Source organism: Oncorhynchus tshawytscha, linkage group LG01, assembly GCF_018296145.1.
Source record: "Oncorhynchus tshawytscha isolate Ot180627B linkage group LG01, Otsh_v2.0, whole genome shotgun sequence".
NCBI lineage: Eukaryota > Metazoa > Chordata > Actinopteri > Salmoniformes > Salmonidae > Oncorhynchus > Oncorhynchus tshawytscha.
The window spans coordinates 5,882,916-5,904,265 of NC_056429.1; the positions used below are offsets into that span (position 1 = coordinate 5,882,916).

At 45.4% G+C, this 21,350-nt stretch overlaps 1 protein-coding gene across 1 annotated transcript in view; it reads right to left on the bottom strand.

The window, feature by feature from the left end:
• kcnc1b (potassium voltage-gated channel, Shaw-related subfamily, member 1b) overlaps positions 1-21,350 on the bottom strand; it is a 78,616-nt gene that overhangs the window by 24,028 nt on the left and 33,238 nt on the right. Inside the window, 1 exon segment of the mRNA XM_042322003.1 lies at positions 17,587-18,571. Coding sequence (XP_042177937.1) covers positions 17,587-18,571 — 985 coding nt within the window.

Below are 21,350 nucleotides of genomic sequence, written 5' to 3' on the forward strand. Positions count from 1 at the left end.
TGGAGAGCTACCCTCCTGTAGGTGTTACTCCAACCCTGTTCCTGGAGATACCAATCTGTAGGTTTAACTCCAACCCTGTTCCTGGAGAGCTACCCTCCTGTAGGTGTTACTCCAACCCTGTTCCTGGAGATACCAATCTGTAGGTTTAACTCCAACCCTGTTCCTGGAGATACCAATCTGTAGGTTTAACTCCAACCCTGTTCCTGGAGATACCAATCTGTAGGTTTTAACTCCAACCCTGTTCCTGGAGAGATACACTCTTGTAGGTTTTACTCCAACCCTCTAGGTTTTACAGGGTTGGAGTAAAACCTACAGGAGGGTCTCTCTCCAGATACAGGGTTGGGGTAAAACCTACAGGAGGGTAGCTCTCCAGGAACAGGGTTGGAGTTAAAACCTACAGGAGGGTATCTCTCCAGAATCAGGGTTGGAGTTAAAACCTACAGGAGGGTAGCTCTCCAGGATCAGGGTTGGAGTTAAAACCTACAGGAGGGTAGCGCTCCAGGAACAGGGTTGGAGTTAAAACCTACAGGAGGGTAGCTCTCCAGGAACAGGGTTGGAGTTATAACCTACAGGAGGGTAGCTCTCCAGGAACAGGGTTGGAGTTATAACCTACAGGGGGTAGCTCTCCAGGAACAGGGTTGGAGTTATAACCTACAGGAGGGTAGCTCTCCAGGAACAGGATTGGAGTTATAACCTATAGGAGGGTAGCTCTCCAGGATCAGGGTTGGCGTTAAACCTACAGGGGGTAGCTCTCCAGGAACAGGGTTGGAGTTAAACCTACAGGGGGTAGCTCTCCAGGATCAGGGTTGGAGTTAAACCTACAGGGGGGTAGCTCTCCAGGAACAGGGTTGGGTAGCCCTGCTCTCTTACACCTTTGTAATAGCACTGCAATTTCTACAGTAACAACATTGTTGTTATTGATTCCAAATTATTACATGGTAACAATTATTAACTTTGTACCGGAACTTTAGTTTACAGAATCCCTTACATACCTTTAAATGAACTTAACCAGGTAAGTTGACTGAGAACACATTCTCATTTACAGCAACGACCTTGTGTATAGTTAGAGTGGAGGGAATGGGTGATGAATGAGCCAACTGTAAGGGGGGGGGATGATTAGGTGACCATGATGGTATGAAGGCCAAGTTGGGAATTTAGCCAGGACACCAGGGTTAACACTCCTACTCTTACAATAAGTGCCATGGGATCTTTAGTGACTACAGAGATTCAGGACACCTGTTTAACGTCCCATCCGAAAGACAGCACCCTACACAGGGAAATATCCCCAATCACTGCCCTGGGGCATTGGGATATTTTTTTAGACCAGAGAAAAGGGTGCCTCCTACTGGCCCTCCAACACCACTTCCAACACCATCTGGTCTCCCATCCAGGGACCAACTAGGACCAACCCTGCTTAGCTTCAGAAGCAAGCCAGCAGTGGGATGCAGGGTGGTATGCTGCTGATCAAATTACCTTGATATAAGGCTTAATAATCATCACCATCCTCATCATCACACGTGACAGATCTATAGAGGTGTGTGACACTGATGCAGACGCCAGACAGGATGTGTGAGTTCTAGGAAGTGTGTGAGTTCTGAGAAGGGTGTGAGTTCTAGGAAGGGTGTGAGTTCTGAGAAGGGTGTGAGTTCTGGGAAGGGTGTGAGTTCTAGGAAAGGTGTGAGTTCTGAGAAGGGTGTGAGTTCTGGGAAGGGTGTGAGTTCTAGGAAGGGTGTGAGTTCTGAGAAGGGTGTGAGTTCTGGGAAGGGTGTGAGTTCTAGGAAAGGTGTGAGTTCTGAGAAGGGTGTGAGTTCTGGGAAGGGTGTGAGTTCTAGGAAGGGTGTGAGTTCTAGGAAGGGTGTGAGGTCTGGGATGGGTGTGAGTTCTAGGAAGGGTGTGAGTTCTGGGAAGGGTGTGAGTTCTAGGAAGGGTGTGAGTTCTGGGAAGGGTGTGAGTTCTGGGAAGGGTGTGAGTTCTGGGAAGGGTGTGAGTTCTAGGAAGGGTGTGAGTTCTAGGAAGGGTGTGAGTTCTGGGAAGGGTGTGAGTTCTGGGAAGGGTGTGAGTTCTAGGAAGGGTGTGAGTTCTAGGAAGGGTGTGAGTTCTGGGAAGGGTGTGAGTTCTAGGAAGGGTGTGAGTTCTGGGAAGGGTGTGAGTTCTAGGAAGGGTGTGAGTTCTAGGAAGGGTGTGAGTTCTAGGAAGGCGGCACTGGGTCGTGGGCTACGTCCTAAATGATACCATATTCCCTACATAGTGCAATGATTCTGACCAGGGCCCACTGGACTATAGGGAACAGGGTACCATTAGGGCCGTGGTATTGAGAACTGGTGCATTACTCATGGTCATACTCCATATCTCCCTCTTTACTCCCTTTCTCAGAGTCTCAATCTGTAAGTCATACAGCTTATTGATCCTTGAATGTTTAAATCGGAATGTGGCTGAGTCATCTGATTGAGACAGGAGAGGGAGGGCGTCTACAGACAAACAGTGAGACAGCAGAACGATGATGGGAAGTTGCAGGTGAGTTGAGAACAGAGAACTGATAAGAGAGGAAGAGGACAGAGAAGAGAGGAAGAGGACAGAGAAGAGAGGAAGAGAACAGAGAAGAGAGGAAGAGAACAGAGAAGAGAGGAAGAGAACAGAGAAGAGAGGAAGAGAACAGAGAAGAGAGGAAGAGAACAGAGAAGAGAGGAAGAGAACAGAGAAGAGAACAGAGAAGAGAGGAAGAGAACAGAGAAGAGAGGAAGAGAACAGAGAAGAGAGGAAGAGAACAGAGAAGAGAACAGAGAAGAGAGGAAGAGAACAGAGAAGAGAGGAAGAGAACAGAGAAGAGAGGAAGAGAAGAGAGGAAGAGAACAGAGAAGAGAGGAAGAGAACAGAGAAGAGAGGAAGAGAACAGAGAAGAGAGGAAGAGAACAGAGAACAGAGGAATAGAACAGAGAAGAGAGGAAGAGAACAGAGAAGAGAACAGAGAACAGAGGAAGAGAGGAAGAGAACAGAAGAGAGGAAGAGAACAGAGAAGAGAACAGAGAACAGAGGAAGAGAACAGAGAAGAGAGGAAGAGAACAGAGAACAGAGGAAGAGAACAGAGAAGAGAGGAAGAGAACAGAGAAGAGAGGAAGAGAACAGAGAAGAGAGGAAGAGAACAGATAAGAGAGGAAGAGAACAGATAAGAGAGGAAGAGAAGAGAGGAAGAGAACAGATAAGAGAGGAAGAGAACAGAGAAGAGAGGAAGAGAACGGAGAAGAGAGAAGAGAGGAAGAGAAAAGAGAAGAGAACAGAGAAGAGAGAAGAGAGAAGAGAGGAAGAGAGGAAGAGAACAGAGAAGAGAGGAAGAGAACAGAGAAGAGAGGAAGAGAACAGAGAACAGAGGAAGAGAACAGAGAAGAGAGGAAGAGAACAGAGAAGAGAGGAAGAGAACAGAGAAGAGAGGAAGAGAACAGAGAAGAGAGGAAGAGAACAGAGAAGAGAACAGAGAACAGAGGAAGAGAACAGAGAAGAGAGGAAGAGAACAGAGAACAGAGGAAGAGAACAGAGAAGAGAGGAAGAGAACAGATAAGAGAACAGATAAGAGAGGAAGAGAACGGAGAAGAGAGGAAGAGAACAGAGAAGAGAGGAAGAGAACGGAGAAGAGAGGAAGAGAACAGAGAAGAGAACAGATAAGAGAGGAAGAGAACGGAGAAGAGAGGAAGAGAACAGAGGAAGAGAACAGAGAAGAGAGGAAGAGAAGAGAGGAAGAGAACAGATAAGAGAGGAAGAGAACAGATAAGAGAGGAAGAGAACGGAGAAGAGAGGAAGAGAACAGAGAAGAGAGGAAGAGAACGGAGAAGAGAACAGATAAGAGAGGAAGAGAAGAGAGGAAGAGAACAGAGAAGAGAGGAAGAGAACAGATAAGAGAACGGAGAAGAGAGGAAGAGAACAGAGGAAGAGAACAGAGAAGAGAGGAAGAGAAGAGAGGAAGAGAACAGATAAGAGAGGAAGAGAACGGAGAAGAGAACAGATAAGAGAGGAAGAGAAGAGAGGAAGAGAACAGAGAAGAGAGGAAGAGAACAGATAAGAGAACAGAGAAGAGAGGAAGAGAACGGAGAAGAGAACAGATAAGAGAGGAAGAGAAGAGAGGAAGAGAACAGAGAAGAGAGGAAGAGAACAGATAAGAGAACAGATAAGAGAGGAAGAGAACGGAGAAGAGAGGAAGAGAACAGAGAAGAGAGGAAGAGAACGGAGAAGAGAGGAAGAGAACAGAGAAGAGAACAGATAAGAGAGGAAGAGAAGAGAGGAAGAGAACAGAGAAGAGAACAGAGAAGAGAGGAAGAGAACGGAGAAGAGAGGAAGAGAACAGAGGAAGAGAACAGAGAAGAGAGGAAGAGAAGAGAGGAAGAGAACAGATAAGAGAGGAAGAGAAGAGAGGAAGAGAACAGAGAAGAGAGGAAGAGAAGAGAGGAAGAGAACAGATAAGAGAGGAAGAGAAGAGAGGAAGAGAACAGAGAAGAGAACAGAGAAGAGAGGAAGAGAACGGAGAAGAGAGGAAGAGAACAGAGGAAGAGAACAGAGAAGAGAGGAAGAGAAGAGAGGAAGAGAACAGATAAGAGAGGAAGAGAAGAGAGGAAGAGAACAGAGAAGAGAGGAAGAGAAGAGAGGAAGAGAACAGAGAAGAGAACAGAGAAGAGAGGAAGAGAAGAGAGGAAGAGAACAGATAAGAGATGAAGAGAGGAAGAGAACAGAGAAGAGAAGAGAGGAAGAGAACAGAGAAGAGAGGAAGAGAAGAGAGGAAGAGAACGGAGAAGAGAGGAAGAGAACAGATAAGAGAGGAAGAGAAGAGAGGAAGAGAACAGAGAAGAGAGGAAGAGAAGAGAGGAAGAGAACAGATAAGAGAGGAAGAGAACAGATAAGAGAGGAAGAGAAGAGAGGAAGAGAACAGAGAAGAGAGGAAGAGAAGAGAGGAAGAGAACAGAGAAGAGAGGAAGAGAAGAGAGGAAGAGAACAGAGAAGAGAACAGATAAGAGAGGAAGAGAACAGATAAGAGAGGAAGAGAACAGAGAAGAGAACAGATAAGAGAGGAAGAGAACAGATAAGAGAGGAAGAGAACAGAGAAGAGAGGAAGAGAACAGAGAAGAGAGGAAGAGAACAGAGAAGAGAGGAAGAGAACAGATAAGAGAGGAAGAGAACAGAGAAGAGAGGAAGAGAACAGATAAGAGAGGAAGAGAAGAGAGGAAGAGAACGGAGAAGAGAGGAAGAGAACAGAGAAGAGAACAGAGAACAGAGGAAGAGAACAGAGAAGAGAGGAAGAGAACAGAGAAGAGAACAGAGAAGAGAGGAAGAGAACAGAGAACAGAGGAAGAGAACAGAGAAGAGAGGAAGAGAACAGAGAAGAGAACAGAGAAGAGAGGAAGAGAACAGAGAACAGAGGAATAGAACAGAGAACAGAGGAAGAGAACAGAGAAGAGAGGAAGAGAACAGAGAAGAGAGGAAGAGAACAGAGAACAGAGGAATAGAACAGAGAAGAGAGGAAGAGAACAGAGAACAGAGGAATAGAACAGAGAAGAGAGGAAGAGAACAGAGAAGAGAACAGAGAACAGAGGAAGAGAGGAAGAGAACAGAAGAGAGGAAGAGAACAGAGAAGAGAACAGAGAAGAGAGGAAGAGAACAGAGAAGAGAGGAAGAGAAGAGAGGAAGAGAACAGAGAAGAGAGGAAGAGAACAGATAAGAGAGGAAGAGAAGAGAGGAAGAGAACAGAGAAGAGAGGAAGAGAACAGAGAAGAGAGGAAGAGAACAGATAAGAGAGGAAGAGAACAGATAAGAGAGGAAGAGAAGAGAGGAAGAGAACAGATAAGAGAGGAAGAGAACAGAGAAGAGAGGAAGAGAACAGAGAAGAGAACAGAGAACAGAGGAAGAGAACAGAGAAGAGAACAGAGAAGAGAGAAGAGAGAAGACAGGAAGAGAGGAAGAGAACAGAGAAGAGAGGAAGAGAACAGAGAAGAGAGGAAGAGAACAGAGAACAGAGGAAGAGAACAGAGAAGAGAGGAAGAGAACAGAGAAGAGAGGAAGAGAACAGAGAGGAGAACAGAGAAGAGAGGAAGAGAACAGAGAAGAGAGGAAGAGAACAGATAAGAGAGGAAGAGAAGAGAGGAAGAGAACAGAGAAGAGAGGAAGAGAACAGAGAAGAGAGGAAGAGAACAGATAAGAGAACAGATAAGAGAGGAAGAGAACGGAGAAGAGAGGAAGAGAACAGAGAAGAGAGGAAGAGAACGGAGAAGAGAGGAAGAGAACAGAGAAGAGAACAGATAAGAGAGGAAGAGAACGGAGAAGAGAGGAAGAGAACAGAGGAAGAGAACAGAGAAGAGAGGAAGAGAAGAGAGGAAGAGAACAGATAAGAGAGGAAGAGAACGGAGAAGAGAACAGATAAGAGAGGAAGAGAAGAGAGGAAGAGAACAGAGAAGAGAGGAAGAGAACAGATAAGAGAACAGAGAAGAGAGGAAGAGAACAGAGAAGAGAACAGATAAGAGAGGAAGAGAAGAGAGGAAGAGAACAGAGAAGAGAGGAAGAGAACAGATAAGAGAACGGAGAAGAGAGGAAGAGAACAGAGGAAGAGAACAGAGAAGAGAGGAAGAGAAGAGAGGAAGAGAACAGATAAGAGAGGAAGAGAACGGAGAAGAGAACAGATAAGAGAGGAAGAGAAGAGAGGAAGAGAACAGAGAAGAGAGGAAGAGAACAGATAAGAGAACAGAGAAGAGAGGAAGAGAACGGAGAAGAGAACAGATAAGAGAGGAAGAGAAGAGAGGAAGAGAACAGAGAAGAGAGGAAGAGAACAGATAAGAGAACAGATAAGAGAGGAAGAGAACGGAGAAGAGAGGAAGAGAACAGAGAAGAGAGGAAGAGAACGGAGAAGAGAGGAAGAGAACAGAGAAGAGAACAGATAAGAGAGGAAGAGAAGAGAGGAAGAGAACAGAGAAGAGAACAGAGAAGAGAGGAAGAGAACGGAGAAGAGAGGAAGAGAAAGAGAGGAAGAGAACAGAGAAGAGAGGAAGAGAAGAGAGGAAGAGAACAGATAAGAGAGGAAGAGAAGAGAGGAAGAGAACAGAGAAGAGAGGAAGAGAAGAGAGGAAGAGAACAGATAAGAGAGGAAGAGAAGAGAGGAAGAGAACAGAGAAGAGAACAGAGAAGAGAGGAAGAGAACGGAGAAGAGAGGAAGAGAACAGAGGAAGAGAACAGAGAAGAGAGGAAGAGAAGAGAGGAAGAGAACAGATAAGAGAGGAAGAGAAGAGAGGAAGAGAACAGAGAAGAGAGGAAGAGAAGAGAGAAGAGAACAGATAAGAGAGGAAGAGAAGAGAGGAAGAGAACAGAGAAGAGAGGAAGAGAAGAGAGGAAGAGAACGGAGAAGAGAGGAAGAGAACAGAGAAGAGAACAGATAAGGGAGGAAGAGAACAGAGAAGAGAGGAAGAGAAGAGAGGAAGAGAACGGAGAAGAGAGGAAGAGAACAGATAAGAGAGGAAGAGAAGAGAGGAAGAGAACAGAGAAGAGAGGAAGAGAAGAGAGGAAGAGAACAGATAAGAGAGGAAGAGAACAGATAAGAGAGGAAGAGAAGAGAGGAAGAGAACAGAGAAGAGAGGAAGAGAAGAGAGGAAGAGAACAGAGAAGAGAGGAAGAGAAGAGAGGAAGAGAACAGAGAAGAGAACAGATAAGAGAGGAAGAGAACAGATAAGAGAGGAAGAGAACAGAGAAGAGAACAGATAAGAGAGGAAGAGAACAGATAAGAGAGGAAGAGAACAGAGAAGAGAGGAAGAGAACAGAGAAGAGAGGAAGAGAACAGAGAAGAGAGGAAGAGAACAGATAAGAGAGGAAGAGAACAGAGAAGAGAGGAAGAGAACAGAGAAGAGAGGAAGAGAAGAGAGGAAGAGAACAGAGAAGAGAGGAAGAGAACAGAGAAGAGAACAGAGAAGAGAGGAAGAGAACAGATAAGAGAGGAAGAGAACAGAGAAGAGAGGAAGAGAACAGAGAAGAGAGGAAGAGAACAGAGAAGAGAGGAAGAGAACAGATAAGAGAGGAAGAGAACAGAGAAGAGAGGAAGAGAACAGATAAGAGAGGAAGAGAAGAGAGGAAGAGAACAGAGAAGAGAGGAAGAGAACAGAGAAGAGAGGAAGAGAACAGAGAAGAGAGGAAGAGAACAGAGAAGAGAGGAAGAGAACAGATAAGAGAGGAAGAGAACAGAGAAGAGAGGAAGAGAACAGATAAGAGAGGAAGAGAAGAGAGGAAGAGAACAGAGAAGAGAGGAAGAGAACAGAGAACAGAGGAATAGAACAGAGAAGAGAGGAAGAGAACAGAGAAGAGAACAGATAAGAGAGGAAGAGAACGGAGAAGAGAGGAAGAGAACAGAGAAGAGAACAGATAAGAGAGGAAGAGAACAGAGAAGAGAGGAAGAGAACAGAGAAGAGAACAGAGAGGAGAACAGAGAAGAGAGGAAGAGAACAGATAAGAGAGGAAGAGAACAGAGAAGAGAGGAAGAGAACAGAGAAGAGAACAGAGAACAGAGGAATAGAACAGAGAAGAGAGGAAGAGAACAGAGAAGAGAACAGATAAGAGAGGAAGAGAACAGAGAAGAGAACAGAGAGGAGAACAGAGAAGAGAGGAAGAGAACAGATAAGAGAGGAAGAGAACAGAGAAGAGAGGAAGAGAACAGAGAAGAGAACAGAGAAGAGAGGAAGAGAACAGAGAAGAGAGGAAGAGAACAGAGAAGAGAACAGATAAGAGAGGAAGAGAACAGATAAGAGAGGAAGAGAACAGAGAAGAGAGGAAGAGAACAGAGAAGAGAAGAGAGGAAGAGAACAGAGAAGAGATGAAGAGAACAGAGAAGAGACGAAGAGAACAGAGAAGAGAGGAAGAGAACAGAGGAAGAGAACAGAGAAGAGAGGAAGAGAACAGAGAAGAGAGGAAGAGAACAGAGAAGAGAGGAAGAGAACAGAGGAAGAGAACGGAGAAGAGAGGAAGAGAACAGAGAAGAGAACAGAGAAGAGAGGAAGAGAACAGAGAACAGAGGAAGAGAACAGAGAACAGAGGAATAGAACAGAGAAGAGAGGAAGAGAACAGAGAAGAGAGGAAGAGAACGGAGAAGAGAGGAAGAGAACAGAGAAGAGAACAGATAAGAGAGGAAGAGAACAGAGAAGAGAGGAAGAGAACAGAGAAGAGAACAGAGAGGAGAACAGAGAAGAGAGGAAGAGAACAGATAAGAGAGGAAGAGAACAGAGAAGAGAGGAAGAGAACAGAGAAGAGAACAGAGAACAGAGGAATAGAACAGAGAAGAGAGGAAGAGAACAGAGAAGAGAACAGATAAGAGAGGAAGAGAACAGAGAAGAGAACAGAGAGGAGAACAGAGAAGAGAGGAAGAGAACAGATAAGAGAGGAAGAGGACAGAGAAGAGAGGAAGAGAACAGATAAGAGAGGAAGAGAACAGAGAAGATAGGAAGAGAACAGAGAAGAGAACAGAGAAGAGAGGAAGAGAACAGAGAAGAGAGGAAGAGAACAGAGAAGAGAACAGATAAGAGAGGAAGAGAACAGATAAGAGAGGAAGAGAACAGAGAAGAGAGGAAGAGAACAGATAAGAGAGGAAGAGAAGAGAGGAAGTGAACAGAGAAGAGAGGAAGAGAACAGAGAAGAGAGGAAGAGAACAGAGAAGAGAGGAAGAGAACAGAGAAGAGAACAGATAAGAGAGGAAGAGAACAGATAAGAGAGGAAGAGAACAGAGAAGAGAGGAAGAGAACAGATAAGAGAGGAAGAGAACAGAGAAGAGAGGAAGAGAACAGAGAAGAGAGGAAGAGAACAGAGAAGAGGGGAAGAGAACAGAGAAGAGAGGAAGAGAACAGAGAAGAGAGGAAGAGAACAGATAAGAGAGGAAGAGAACAGAGAAGAGAGGAAGAGAACAGATAAGAGAGGAAGAGAAGAGAGGAAGAGAACGGAGAAGAGAGGAAGAGAACAGAGAAGAGAACAGATAAGAGAGGAAGAGAACAGAGAAGAGAGGAAGAGAACAGAGAAGAGAACAGAGAGGAGAACAGAGAAGAGAGGAAGAGAACAGATAAGAGAGGAAGAGAACAGAGAAGAGAGGAAGAGAACAGAGAACAGAGGAATAGAACAGAGAAGAGAGGAAGAGAACAGAGAAGAGAACAGATAAGAGAGGAAGAGAACAGAGAAGAGAACAGAGAGGAGAACAGAGAAGAGAGGAAGAGAACAGAGAAGAGAGGAAGAGAACAGAGAAGAGAGGAAGAGAACAGAGGAAGAGAACAGAGAAGAGAGGAAGAGAACAGAGAAGAGAGGAAGAGAACAGAGAAGAGAGGAAGAGAACAGAGGAAGAGAACGGAGAAGAGAGGAAGAGAACAGAGAAGAGAACAGAGAAGAGAGGAAGAGAACAGAGAAGAGAGGAAGAGAACAGAGAAGAGAGGAAGAGAACAGATAAGAGAGGAAGAGAACAGAGAAGAGAGGAAGAGAAGAGAGGAAGAGAACAGAGAAGAGAGGAAGAGAACAGATAAGAGAGGAAGAGAAGAGAGGAAGAGAACAGAGAAGAGAGGAAGAGAACAGAGAAGAGAGGAAGAGAACAGATAAGAGAGGAAGAGAACAGATAAGAGAGGAAGAGAAGAGAGGAAGAGAACAGATAAGAGAGGAAGAGAACAGAGAAGAGAGGAAGAGAACAGAGAAGAGAACAGAGAACAGAGGAAGAGAACAGAGAACAGAGGAAGAGAACAGAGAAGAGAGGAAGAGAACAGAGAAGAGAACAGATAAGAGAGGAAGAGAACGGAGAAGAGAGGAAGAGAACAGAGAAGAGAACAGATAAGAGAGGAAGAGAACAGAGAAGAGAGGAAGAGAACAGAGAAGAGAACAGAGAGGAGAACAGAGAAGAGAGGAAGAGAACAGATAAGAGAGGAAGAGAACAGAGAAGAGAGGAAGAGAACAGAGAAGAGAACAGAGAACAGAGGAATAGAACAGAGAAGAGAGGAAGAGAACAGAGAAGAGAACAGATAAGAGAGGAAGAGAACAGAGAAGAGAACAGAGAGGAGAACAGAGAAGAGAGGAAGAGAACAGATAAGAGAGGAAGAGAACAGAGAAGAGAGGAAGAGAACAGAGAAGAGAACAGAGAAGAGAGGAAGAGAACAGAGAAGAGAGGAAGAGAACAGAGAAGAGAACAGATAAGAGAGGAAGAGAACAGATAAGAGAGGAAGAGAACAGAGAAGAGAGGAAGAGAACAGATAAGAGAGGAAGAGAAGAGAGGAAGTGAACAGAGAAGAGAGGAAGAGAACAGAGAAGAGAGGAAGAGAACAGAGAAGAGAGGAAGAGAACAGATAAGAGAGGAAGAGAACAGAGAAGAGAGGAAGAGAACAGAGAAGAGAGGAAGAGAACAGATAAGAGAGGAAGAAAGAGAGGAAGAGAAGAGAGGAAGAGAACGGAGAAGAGAGGAAGAGAACAGAGAAGAGAACAGATAAGAGAGGAAGAGAACAGAGAAGAGAGGAAGAGAACAGAGAACAGAGGAATAGAACAGAGAAGAGAGGAAGAGAACAGAGAAGAGAGGAAGAGAACGGAGAAGAGAGGAAGAGAACAGAGAAGAGAACAGATAAGAGAGGAAGAGAACAGAGAAGAGAGGAAGAGAACAGAGAAGAGAACAGAGAGGAGAACAGAGAAGAGAGGAAGAGAACAGATAAGAGAGGAAGAGAACAGAGAAGAGAGGAAGAGAACAGAGAAGAGAACAGATAAGAGAGGAAGAGAACAGATAAGAGAGGAAGAGAACAGAGAAGAGAGGAAGAGAACAGATAAGAGAGGAAGAGAAGAGAGGAAGTGAACAGAGAAGAGAGGAAGAGAACAGAGAAGAGAGGAAGAGAACAGAGAAGAGAGGAAGAGAACAGATAAGAGAGGAAGAGAACAGAGAAGAGAGGAAGAGAACAGAGAAGAGAGGAAGAGAACAGATAAGAGAGGAAGAGAAGAGAGGAAGAGAAGAGAGGAAGAGAACGGAGAAGAGAACAGAGAAGAGAACAGATAAGAGAGGAAGAGAACAGATAAGAGAGGAAGAGAACAGAGAAGAGAGGAAGAGAACAGATAAGAGAGGAAGAGAAGAGAGGAAGTGAACAGAGAAGAGAGGAAGAGAACAGAGAACAGAGGAATAGAACAGAGAAGAGAGGAAGAGAACAGAGAAGAGAGGAAGAGAACGGAGAAGAGAGGAAGAGAACAGAGAAGAGAACAGATAAGAGAGGAAGAGAACAGAGAAGAGAGGAAGAGAACAGAGAAGAGAACAGAGAGGAGAACAGAGAAGAGAGGAAGAGAACAGATAAGAGAGGAAGAGAACAGAGAAGAGAGGAAGAGAACAGAGAAGAGAACAGAGAACAGAGGAATAGAACAGAGAAGAGAGGAAGAGAACAGAGAAGAGAACAGATAAGAGAGGAAGAGAACAGAGAAGAGAACAGAGAGGAGAACAGAGAAGAGAGGAAGAGAACAGATAAGAGAGGAAGAGGACAGAGAAGAGAGGAAGAGAACAGATAAGAGAGGAAGAGAACAGAGAAGATAGGAAGAGAACAGAGAAGAGAACAGAGAAGAGAGGAAGAGAACAGAGAAGAGAGGAAGAGAACAGAGAAGAGAACAGATAAGAGAGGAAGAGAACAGATAAGAGAGGAAGAGAACAGAGAAGAGAGGAAGAGAACAGATAAGAGAGGAAGAGAAGAGAGGAAGTGAACAGAGAAGAGAGGAAGAGAACAGAGAAGAGAGGAAGAGAACAGAGAAGAGAGGAAGAGAACAGAGAAGAGAACAGATAAGAGAGGAAGAGAACAGATAAGAGAGGAAGAGAACAGAGAAGAGAGGAAGAGAACAGATAAGAGAGGAAGAGAAGAGAGAAGAGAGGAAGAGAACAGAGAAGAGAACAGAGAAGAGAGGAAGAGAACAGATAAGAGAGGAAGAGAACAGAGAAGAGAGGAATAGAACAGAGAAGAGAGGACGAGAACAGAGAAGAGAGGAAGAGAACAGAGAAGAGAGGAAGAGAACAGAGGAAGAGAACGGAGAAGAGAGGAAGAGAACAGAGAAGAGAACAGAGAAGAGAGGAAGAGAACAGAGAAGAGAGGAAGAGAACAGAGAAGAGAACAGAGAGGAGAACAGAGAAGAGAGGAAGAGAACAGATAAGAGAGGAAGAGAACAGAGAAGAGAGGAAGAGAACAGAGAACAGAGGAATAGAACAGAGAAGAGAGGAAGAGAACAGAGAAGAGAACAGATAAGAGAGGAAGAGAACAGAGAAGAGAACAGAGAGGAGAACAGAGAAGAGAGGAAGAGAACAGAGAAGAGAGGAAGAGAACAGAGAAGAGAGGAAGAGAACAGAGAAGAGAGGAAGAGAACAGATAAGAGAGGAAGAGAACAGAGAAGAGAGGAAGAGAACAGATAAGAGAGGAAGAGAAGAGAGGAAGAGAACGGAGAAGAGAGGAAGAGAACAGAGAAGAGAACAGATAAGAGAGGAAGAGAACAGATAAGAGAGGAAGAGAACAGAGAAGAGAGGAAGAGAACAGATAAGAGAGGAAGAGAACAGAGAAGAGAGGAAGAGAAGAGAGGAAGAGAACAGAGAAGAGAGGAAGAGAACAGATAAGAGAGGAAGAGAAGAGAGGAAGAGAACAGAGAAGAGAGGAAGAGAACAGAGAAGAGAGGAAGAGAACAGATAAGAGAGGAAGAGAACAGATAAGAGAGGAAGAGAAGAGAGGAAGAGAACAGAGAAGAGAGGAAGAGAACAGATAAGAGAGGAAGAGAAGAGAGGAAGAGAACAGAGAAGAGAGGAAGAGAACAGAGAACAGAGGAATAGAACAGAGAAGAGAGGAAGAGAACAGAGAAGAGAACAGATAAGAGAGGAAGAGAACGGAGAAGAGAGGAAGAGAACAGAACAGAGAAGAGAACAGATAAGAGAGGAAGAGAACAGAGAAGAGAGGAAGAGAACAGAGAAGAGAACAGAGAGGAGAACAGAGAAGAGAGGAAGAGAACAGATAAGAGAGGAAGAGAACAGAGAAGAGAGGAAGAGAACAGAGAAGAGAACAGAGAACAGAGGAATAGAACAGAGAAGAGAGGAAGAGAACAGAGAAGAGAACAGATAAGAGAGGAAGAGAACAGAGAAGAGAACAGAGAGGAGAACAGAGAAGAGAGGAAGAGAACAGATAAGAGAGGAAGAGAACAGAGAAGAGAGGAAGAGAACAGAGAAGAGAACAGAGAAGAGAGGAAGAGAACAGAGAAGAGAGGAAGAGAACAGAGAAGAGAACAGATAAGAGAGGAAGAGAACAGATAAGAGAGGAAGAGAACAGAGAAGAGAGGAAGAGAACAGATAAGAGAGGAAGAGAAGAGAGGAAGTGAACAGAGAAGAGAGGAAGAGAACAGAGAAGAGAGGAAGAGAACAGAGAAGAGAGGAAGAGAACAGATAAGAGAGGAAGAGAACAGAGAAGAGAGGAAGAGAACAGAGAAGAGAGGAAGAGAACAGATAAGAGAGGAAGAGAAGAGAGGAAGAGAAGAGAGGAAGAGAACGGAGAAGAGAGGAAGAGAACAGAGAAGAGAACAGATAAGAGAGGAAGAGAACAGAGAAGAGAGGAAGAGAACAGATAAGAGAGGAAGAGAAGAGAGGAAGAGAAGAGAGGAAGAGAACGGAGAAGAGAGGAAGAGAACAGAGAAGAGAACAGATAAGAGAGGAAGAGAACAGAGAAGAGAGGAAGAGAACAGAGAACAGAGGAATAGAACAGAGAAGAGAGGAAGAGAACAGAGAAGAGAGGAAGAGAACGGAGAAGAGAGGAAGAGAACAGAGAAGAGAACAGATAAGAGAGGAAGAGAACAGAGAAGAGAGGAAGAGAACAGAGAAGAGAACAGAGAGGAGAACAGAGAAGAGAGGAAGAGAACAGATAAGAGAGGAAGAGAACAGAGAAGAGAGGAAGAGAACAGAGAAGAGAACAGAGAACAGAGGAATAGAACAGAGAAGAGAGGAAGAGAACAGAGAAGAGAACAGATAAGAGAGGAAGAGAACAGAGAAGAGAACAGAGAGGAGAACAGAGAAGAGAGGAAGAGAACAGATAAGAGAGGAAGAGGACAGAGAAGAGAGGAAGAGAACAGATAAGAGAGGAAGAGAACAGAGAAGAGAGGAAGAGAACAGAGAAGAGAACAGAGAAGAGAGGAAGAGAACAGAGAAGAGAGGAAGAGAACAGAGAAGAGAACAGATAAGAGAGGAAGAGAACAGATAAGAGAGGAAGAGAACAGAGAAGAGAGGAAGAGAACAGATAAGAGAGGAAGAGAAGAGAGGAAGTGAACAGAGAAGAGAGGAAGAGAACAGAGAAGAGAGGAAGAGAACAGAGAAGAGAGGAAGAGAACAGAGAAGAGAACAGAGAACAGAGGAAGAGAACAGAGAAGAGAGGAAGAGAACAGAGAACAGAGGAAGAGAACAGAGAAGAGAGGAAGAGAACAGAGAAGAGAGGAAGAGAACAGAGAAGAGAGGAAGAGAACAGAGAAGAGAGGAAGAGAACAGAGAAGAGAGGAAGAGAACAGAGAGGAGAACAGAGAAGAGAGGAAGAGAACAGAGAAGAGAGGAAGAGAACAGATAAGAGAGGAAGAGAAGAGAGGAAGAGAACGGAGAAGAGAGGAAGAGAACAGAGAAGAGAACAGATAAGAGAGGAAGAGAACAGAGAAGAGAGGAAGAGAACAGAGAAGAGAACAGAGAGGAGAACAGAGAAGAGAGGAAGAGAACAGATAAGAGAGGAAGAGAACAGAGAAGAGAGGAAGAGAACAGAGAACAGAGGAATAGAACAGAGAAGAGAGGAAGAGAACAGAGAAGAGAACAGATAAGAGAGGAAGAGAACAGAGAAGAGAACAGAGAGGAGAACAGAGAAGAGAGGAAGAGAACAGAGAAGAGAGGAAGAGAACAGAGAAGAGAGGAAGAGAACAGAGAAGAGAGGAAGAGAACAGAGAACAGAGAAGAGAACAGAGAACAGAGGAAGAGAGAAGAGAGGAAGAGAACAGAGAAGAGAGAAGAGAAGAGAGGAAGAGAACAGAAGAGAGAAGAGAGGAAGAGAACAGAGAAGAGAGGAAGAGAACAGAGAAGAGAGGAAGAGAACAGAGAAGAGAGGAAGAGAACAGAGAAGAGAGGAAGAGAACAGAGAAGAGAGGAAGAGAACAGAGAAGAGAGGAAGAGAACAGAGAAGAGAGGAAGAGAACAGATAAGAGAGGAAGAGGACAGAGAAGAGAGAAGACTGTCCTCCTTTAGTTTACAGTTTAGAAAGACATCTATCATGGTAGTCTATAATACAGACTGTCAGCCTATAGACATCTATCATGGTGGTCTATAATACAGACTGTCAGCCTATAGACATCTATCATGGTGGTCTATAATACAGACTGTCGGCCTATAGACATCTATCATGGTGGTCTATAATACAGACTGTCAGCCTATAGACATCTATCATGGTGGTCTATAATACAGACTGTCAGCCTATAGACATCTATCATGGTGGTCTATAACACAGACTGTCAGCCTATAGACATCTATCATGGTGGTCTATAATACAGACTGTCAGCCTATAGACATCTATCATGGTGGTCTATAATACAGACTGTCAGCCTATAGACATCTATCATGGTGGTCTATAATACAGACTGTCAGCCTATAGACATCTATCATGGTGGTCTATAACACAGACTGTCGGCCTATAGACATCTATCATGGTGGTCTATAAGACAGACTGTCGGCCTATAGACATCTATCATGGTGGTCTATAAGACAGACTGTCGGCCTATAGACTTCTATCACGGTAGTCTATAATACAGACTGTCGGCCTCCAGTATAGACATCTATCATGGTTGTCTATAATACAGACTGTCGGCCTATAGACATCTATCATGGTGGTCTATAATACAGACTGTCAGCCTCCAGTATAGACATCTATCATGGTGGTCTATAATACAGACTGTCAGCCTCCAGTATAGACATCTATCATGGTGGTCTATAATACAGACTGTCAGCCTCCAGTATAGACATCTATCATGGTTGTCTATAATACAGACTGTCGGCCTATAGACTTCTATCATGGTGGTCTATAAGACAGACTGTCAGCGTATAGACATCTATCATGGTGGTCTATAATACAGACTGTCAGCCTCCAGTATAGACATCTATCATGGTGGTCTATAAGGCAGACTGTCAGCCTATAGACATCTATCATGGTGGTCTATAAGGCAGACTGTCAGCCTATAGACATCTATCATGGTGGTCTATAAGACAGACTGTCAGCCTCCAGTATAGACATCTATCATGGTTGTCTATAATACAGACTGTCGGCCTATAGACTTCTATCATGGTGGTCTATAAGACAGACTGTCAGCGTATAGACATCTATCATGGTGGTCTATAATACAGACTGTCAGCCTCCAGTATAGACATCTATCATGGTGGTCTATAATACAGACTGTCAGCCTATAGACATCTATCATGGTGGTCTATAAGACAGACTGTCAGCCTATAGACATCTATCATGGTGGTCTATGATACAGACTGTCGGCCTATAGACCCTATCATGGTGGTATATAACACAGACTGTCAGTCTATAGACATCTATCATGGCTTCTTACCTGGAAACTGTACTTCAAAGACGTCGTCGTGTGTCAGAGCCATGTTTTGAGCCAGAGCCAAAACGGGGTGGACTAAGTTCGGGCTTTCAGGAAGGAGCGGTGCTTTATGGGGCGTTGGAGGAGAGTTGATGCTGGACTTACAGTAGTTGGGTGATCCTGGTTGGGGTGCTCGTGGGATATGCTTGTTCTTCTTCTTTGGTAGCTTCTGCTTCGCCATGGCCAAGGAGTAATACATTCCAAAGTTGTTGACGATCACGGGGACGGGCATGGCGATGGTCAGTACACCCGACAGGGCGCACAGCGCGCCGACAAGCATACCTGACCACGTCTGGGGGTACATGTCGCCGTAGCCAAGGGTCGTCATGGTAACGACGGCCCACCAGAATCCGATGGGGATGTTCTTGAAGTGCGTGTGATCGCTGGCGCGCGGGTCGGTCGGGTCCGCTCCCATCCGTTCGGCGTAGTAGATCATCGTGGCGAAGATGAGGACTCCGAGGGCGAGGAAGATAATGAGGAGGAGGAACTCATTGGTGCTAGCCCGTAACGTGTGACCCAGAACCCTCAGGCCCACGAAGTGACGGGTCAGCTTGAAGATACGCAGGATCCTGACGAACCTCACCACCCTCAGGAACCCCAGAACATCCTTAGCCGCTTTAGACGACAGCCCACTCAGTCCGACCTCCAGGTAGAACGGTAAGATAGCCACGAAGTCGATAACATTCAGAGCTTTCTTCATGAACTCCATCTTATCCGGACAGAATATGACTCGCATCATGAACTCAAAGGTGAACCAGACCACGCAGACGCCCTCGATATAGGTGAGATAGACCACCGTCTCCGTCTCCTGGTACACATGCTCCACCGTCACGTTGTCCACCAGCTCCAGCTCGGTGCGGTTCACGATGGGGTTGAAGAACTCGTGGGTCTCCAGGCAGAAGGTAGAGATGGACACGAGGATGAAGAACAGAGAGGCCAGGGCTATCCACTGTGGAGGAGGGAGAAAAGAGAGGAATGGAAAGAGAGAACAAGGGAAAGAGAGATTATTATTTGAAGGTTGTGACATAAGGACTTCATAATACAATTATAAGCAGTGCAGAGATGTACAGAAGATGGAGATGGACACCAGAGAGAGAGAGGGGAGGAGAGAGAGAGGGGAGGAGAGACAGGGGAGGGAGGAGAGAGAGGGGAGGGGAGGTAAGAGAAAAGGGGAGGAGAGAGGGAAAAGGGAGGAGAGAGAAAAGGGAGGGGAGGAAAGAGAGAGGGGGGAGGAGAGACAGGGGAGGGAGGAGAGAGAGGGGAGGGGAGGTAAGAGAAAAGGGGAGGAGAGAGGGAAAGGGAGGAGAGAGAAAAGGAGGGGAGGAAAGAGAGGGGAGGAGAGACAGGGGAGGGAGGAGAGAGAGGGAGGGGAGGTAAGAGAAAAGGGGAGGAGAGAGGGAAAGGGGAGGAGAGAGAAAAGGGAGGGGAGGAAAGAGAGAAGGCAGGAGAGACAGGGGAGGGAGGAGAGAGAGGGGAGGGGAGGTAAGAGAAAAGAGGAGGAGAGAGGGAAAGGGGAGGAGAGAGAAAAGGGAGGGGAGGAAAGAGAAAAAGGGGAGGAGAGGAGAGAGGGGGAGGAAAGAGAGCCGGGGAGGAAGGAGAGAGAGAAGGGGAGGGGAAGAGAGAGAGAAAGAGGAGGGGAGGGGAGAGAGAAAGGGGAGAAGAAAGGGGAACGAGACCTCCACTCTCTCCCTCCCCTTTCTCTTTCTATTTCCCTCTCTCTCCTCCCCTCCCCTTTCTCTCGACCCTCTCTCTATCCTACCCTCCCTCCCCTTTCACTCTCTCTACCCCTCTCTCTCTCCAACCCTCTCTCTCCCCTCTCCTCCCCTTTCTGTCTCTCCACCCATCTCTCTCTCCAACCCTCTCTCTCCCCTCTCCTCCCCTTTCTCTCCCCCCTCGCTCTGTCTTCCCCTCCCTCTCTCCCTCCTCCCCCCTCCCTCTCTCTCTCCATCTCCTCCCCTTTCTCTCCCCCTCGCTCTGTCCTCCCCTCCCTCTCTCCCTCCTCCCCTCCCTCTCTCTCCCATCTCCCCCCTTTCTCTCGCCTCCCTCCCTCTCTCTCTCCCATCCTCCCCTCCCTCCCTCTCTCTCCCTCCCTCTCTCTCTCTTCTCCCTCCCTCCCTCTCTCTCTCTATCTCCTCCCCTTTCTCTCTCCTCCCCTCCCTCTCTCTTCTCCCCCTCTCTCTTACTCCCCTCTCCTTTCTCTCTCCTCCCCTCGCTCCCTCTTTCCCTCCTCCCCTCCCCTCTCTCCAACGTCCCCTGCCCTTTCTCTCTCCTCCCCTCCCCTTTCTCTCTCCTCCCCTCCATTACAACACTGATGTGGACTGAACAGACTGTATTACAAGGGAGGAGAGAGAAAGGGGAGTGGAGGAAGAGAGAGAAATATACATTTTTATTTGTACAACATACTCTTATGTATACCATGTATTGATTGACATTGGTACAACAGGAAGGTTATAACAGTCTGTCCAGTCCACATCAAAGTAACAGGAAGGTTATAACAGTCTGTCCAGTCCACATCAATGTAACAACAGGAAGGTTATAACAGTCTGTCCAGTCCACATCAATGTAACAGGAAGGTTATAACAGTCTGTCCAGTCCACATCAATGTAACAACAGGAAGGTTATAACAGTCTGTCCAGTCCACATCAATGTAACAGGAAGGTTATAACAGTCTGTCCAGTCCACATCAATGTAACAACAGGAAGGTTATAACAGTCTGTCCAGTCCACATCAATGTAACAACAGGAAGGTTATAACAGTCTGTCCAGTCCACATCAATGTAACAACAGGAAGGTTATAACAGTCTGTCCAGTCCACATCAATGTAACAACAGGAAGGTTATAACAGTCTGTCCAGTCCACATCAATGTAACAGGAAGGTTATAACAGTCTGTCCAGTCCACATCAATGTAACAACAGGAAGGTTATAACAGTCTGTCCAGTCCACATCAATGTAACAGGAAGGTTATAACAGTCTGTCCAGTCCACATCAATGTAACAACAGGAAGGTTATAACAGTCTGTCCAGTCCACATCAATGTAACAGGAAGGTTATAACAGTCTGTCCAGTCCATATCAATGTAACAGGAAGGTTATAACAGTCTGTCCAGTCCACATCAATGTAACAACAGGAAGGTTATAACAGTCTGTCCAGTCCACATCAATGTAACAACAGGAAGGTTATAAGTCTGTCCAGTCCACATCAATGTAACAGGAAGGTTATAACAGTCTGTCCAGTCCACATCAATGTAACAACAGGAAGGTTATAACAGTCTGTCCAGTCCACATCAATGTAACAACAGGAAGGTTATAACAGTCTGTCCAGTCCACATCAATGTAACAACAGGAAGGTTATAACAGTCTGTCCAGTCCACATCAATGTAACAGGAAGGTTATAACAGTCTGTCCAGTCCACATCAATGTAACAACGGGAAGGTTATAACAGTCTGTCCAGTCCACATCAATGTAACAGAAAGGTTATAACAGTTTGTCCAGTCTCTCTTGTTACAGAGTCTGCATCCCAAATGGCACTCTATTCCTTATATAGTGCACTACTTTAGACCAGGGCCCTTTTCCCTACTCCTCCATTAGGATGATAGATGATAGATGTAATCTACTCCTCCATTAGGATGATAGATGATAGATGTAATCTACTCCTCCATTAGGATGATAGATGATAGATATAATCTACTCCTCCATTAGGATGATAGATGATAGATATAATCTACACCTC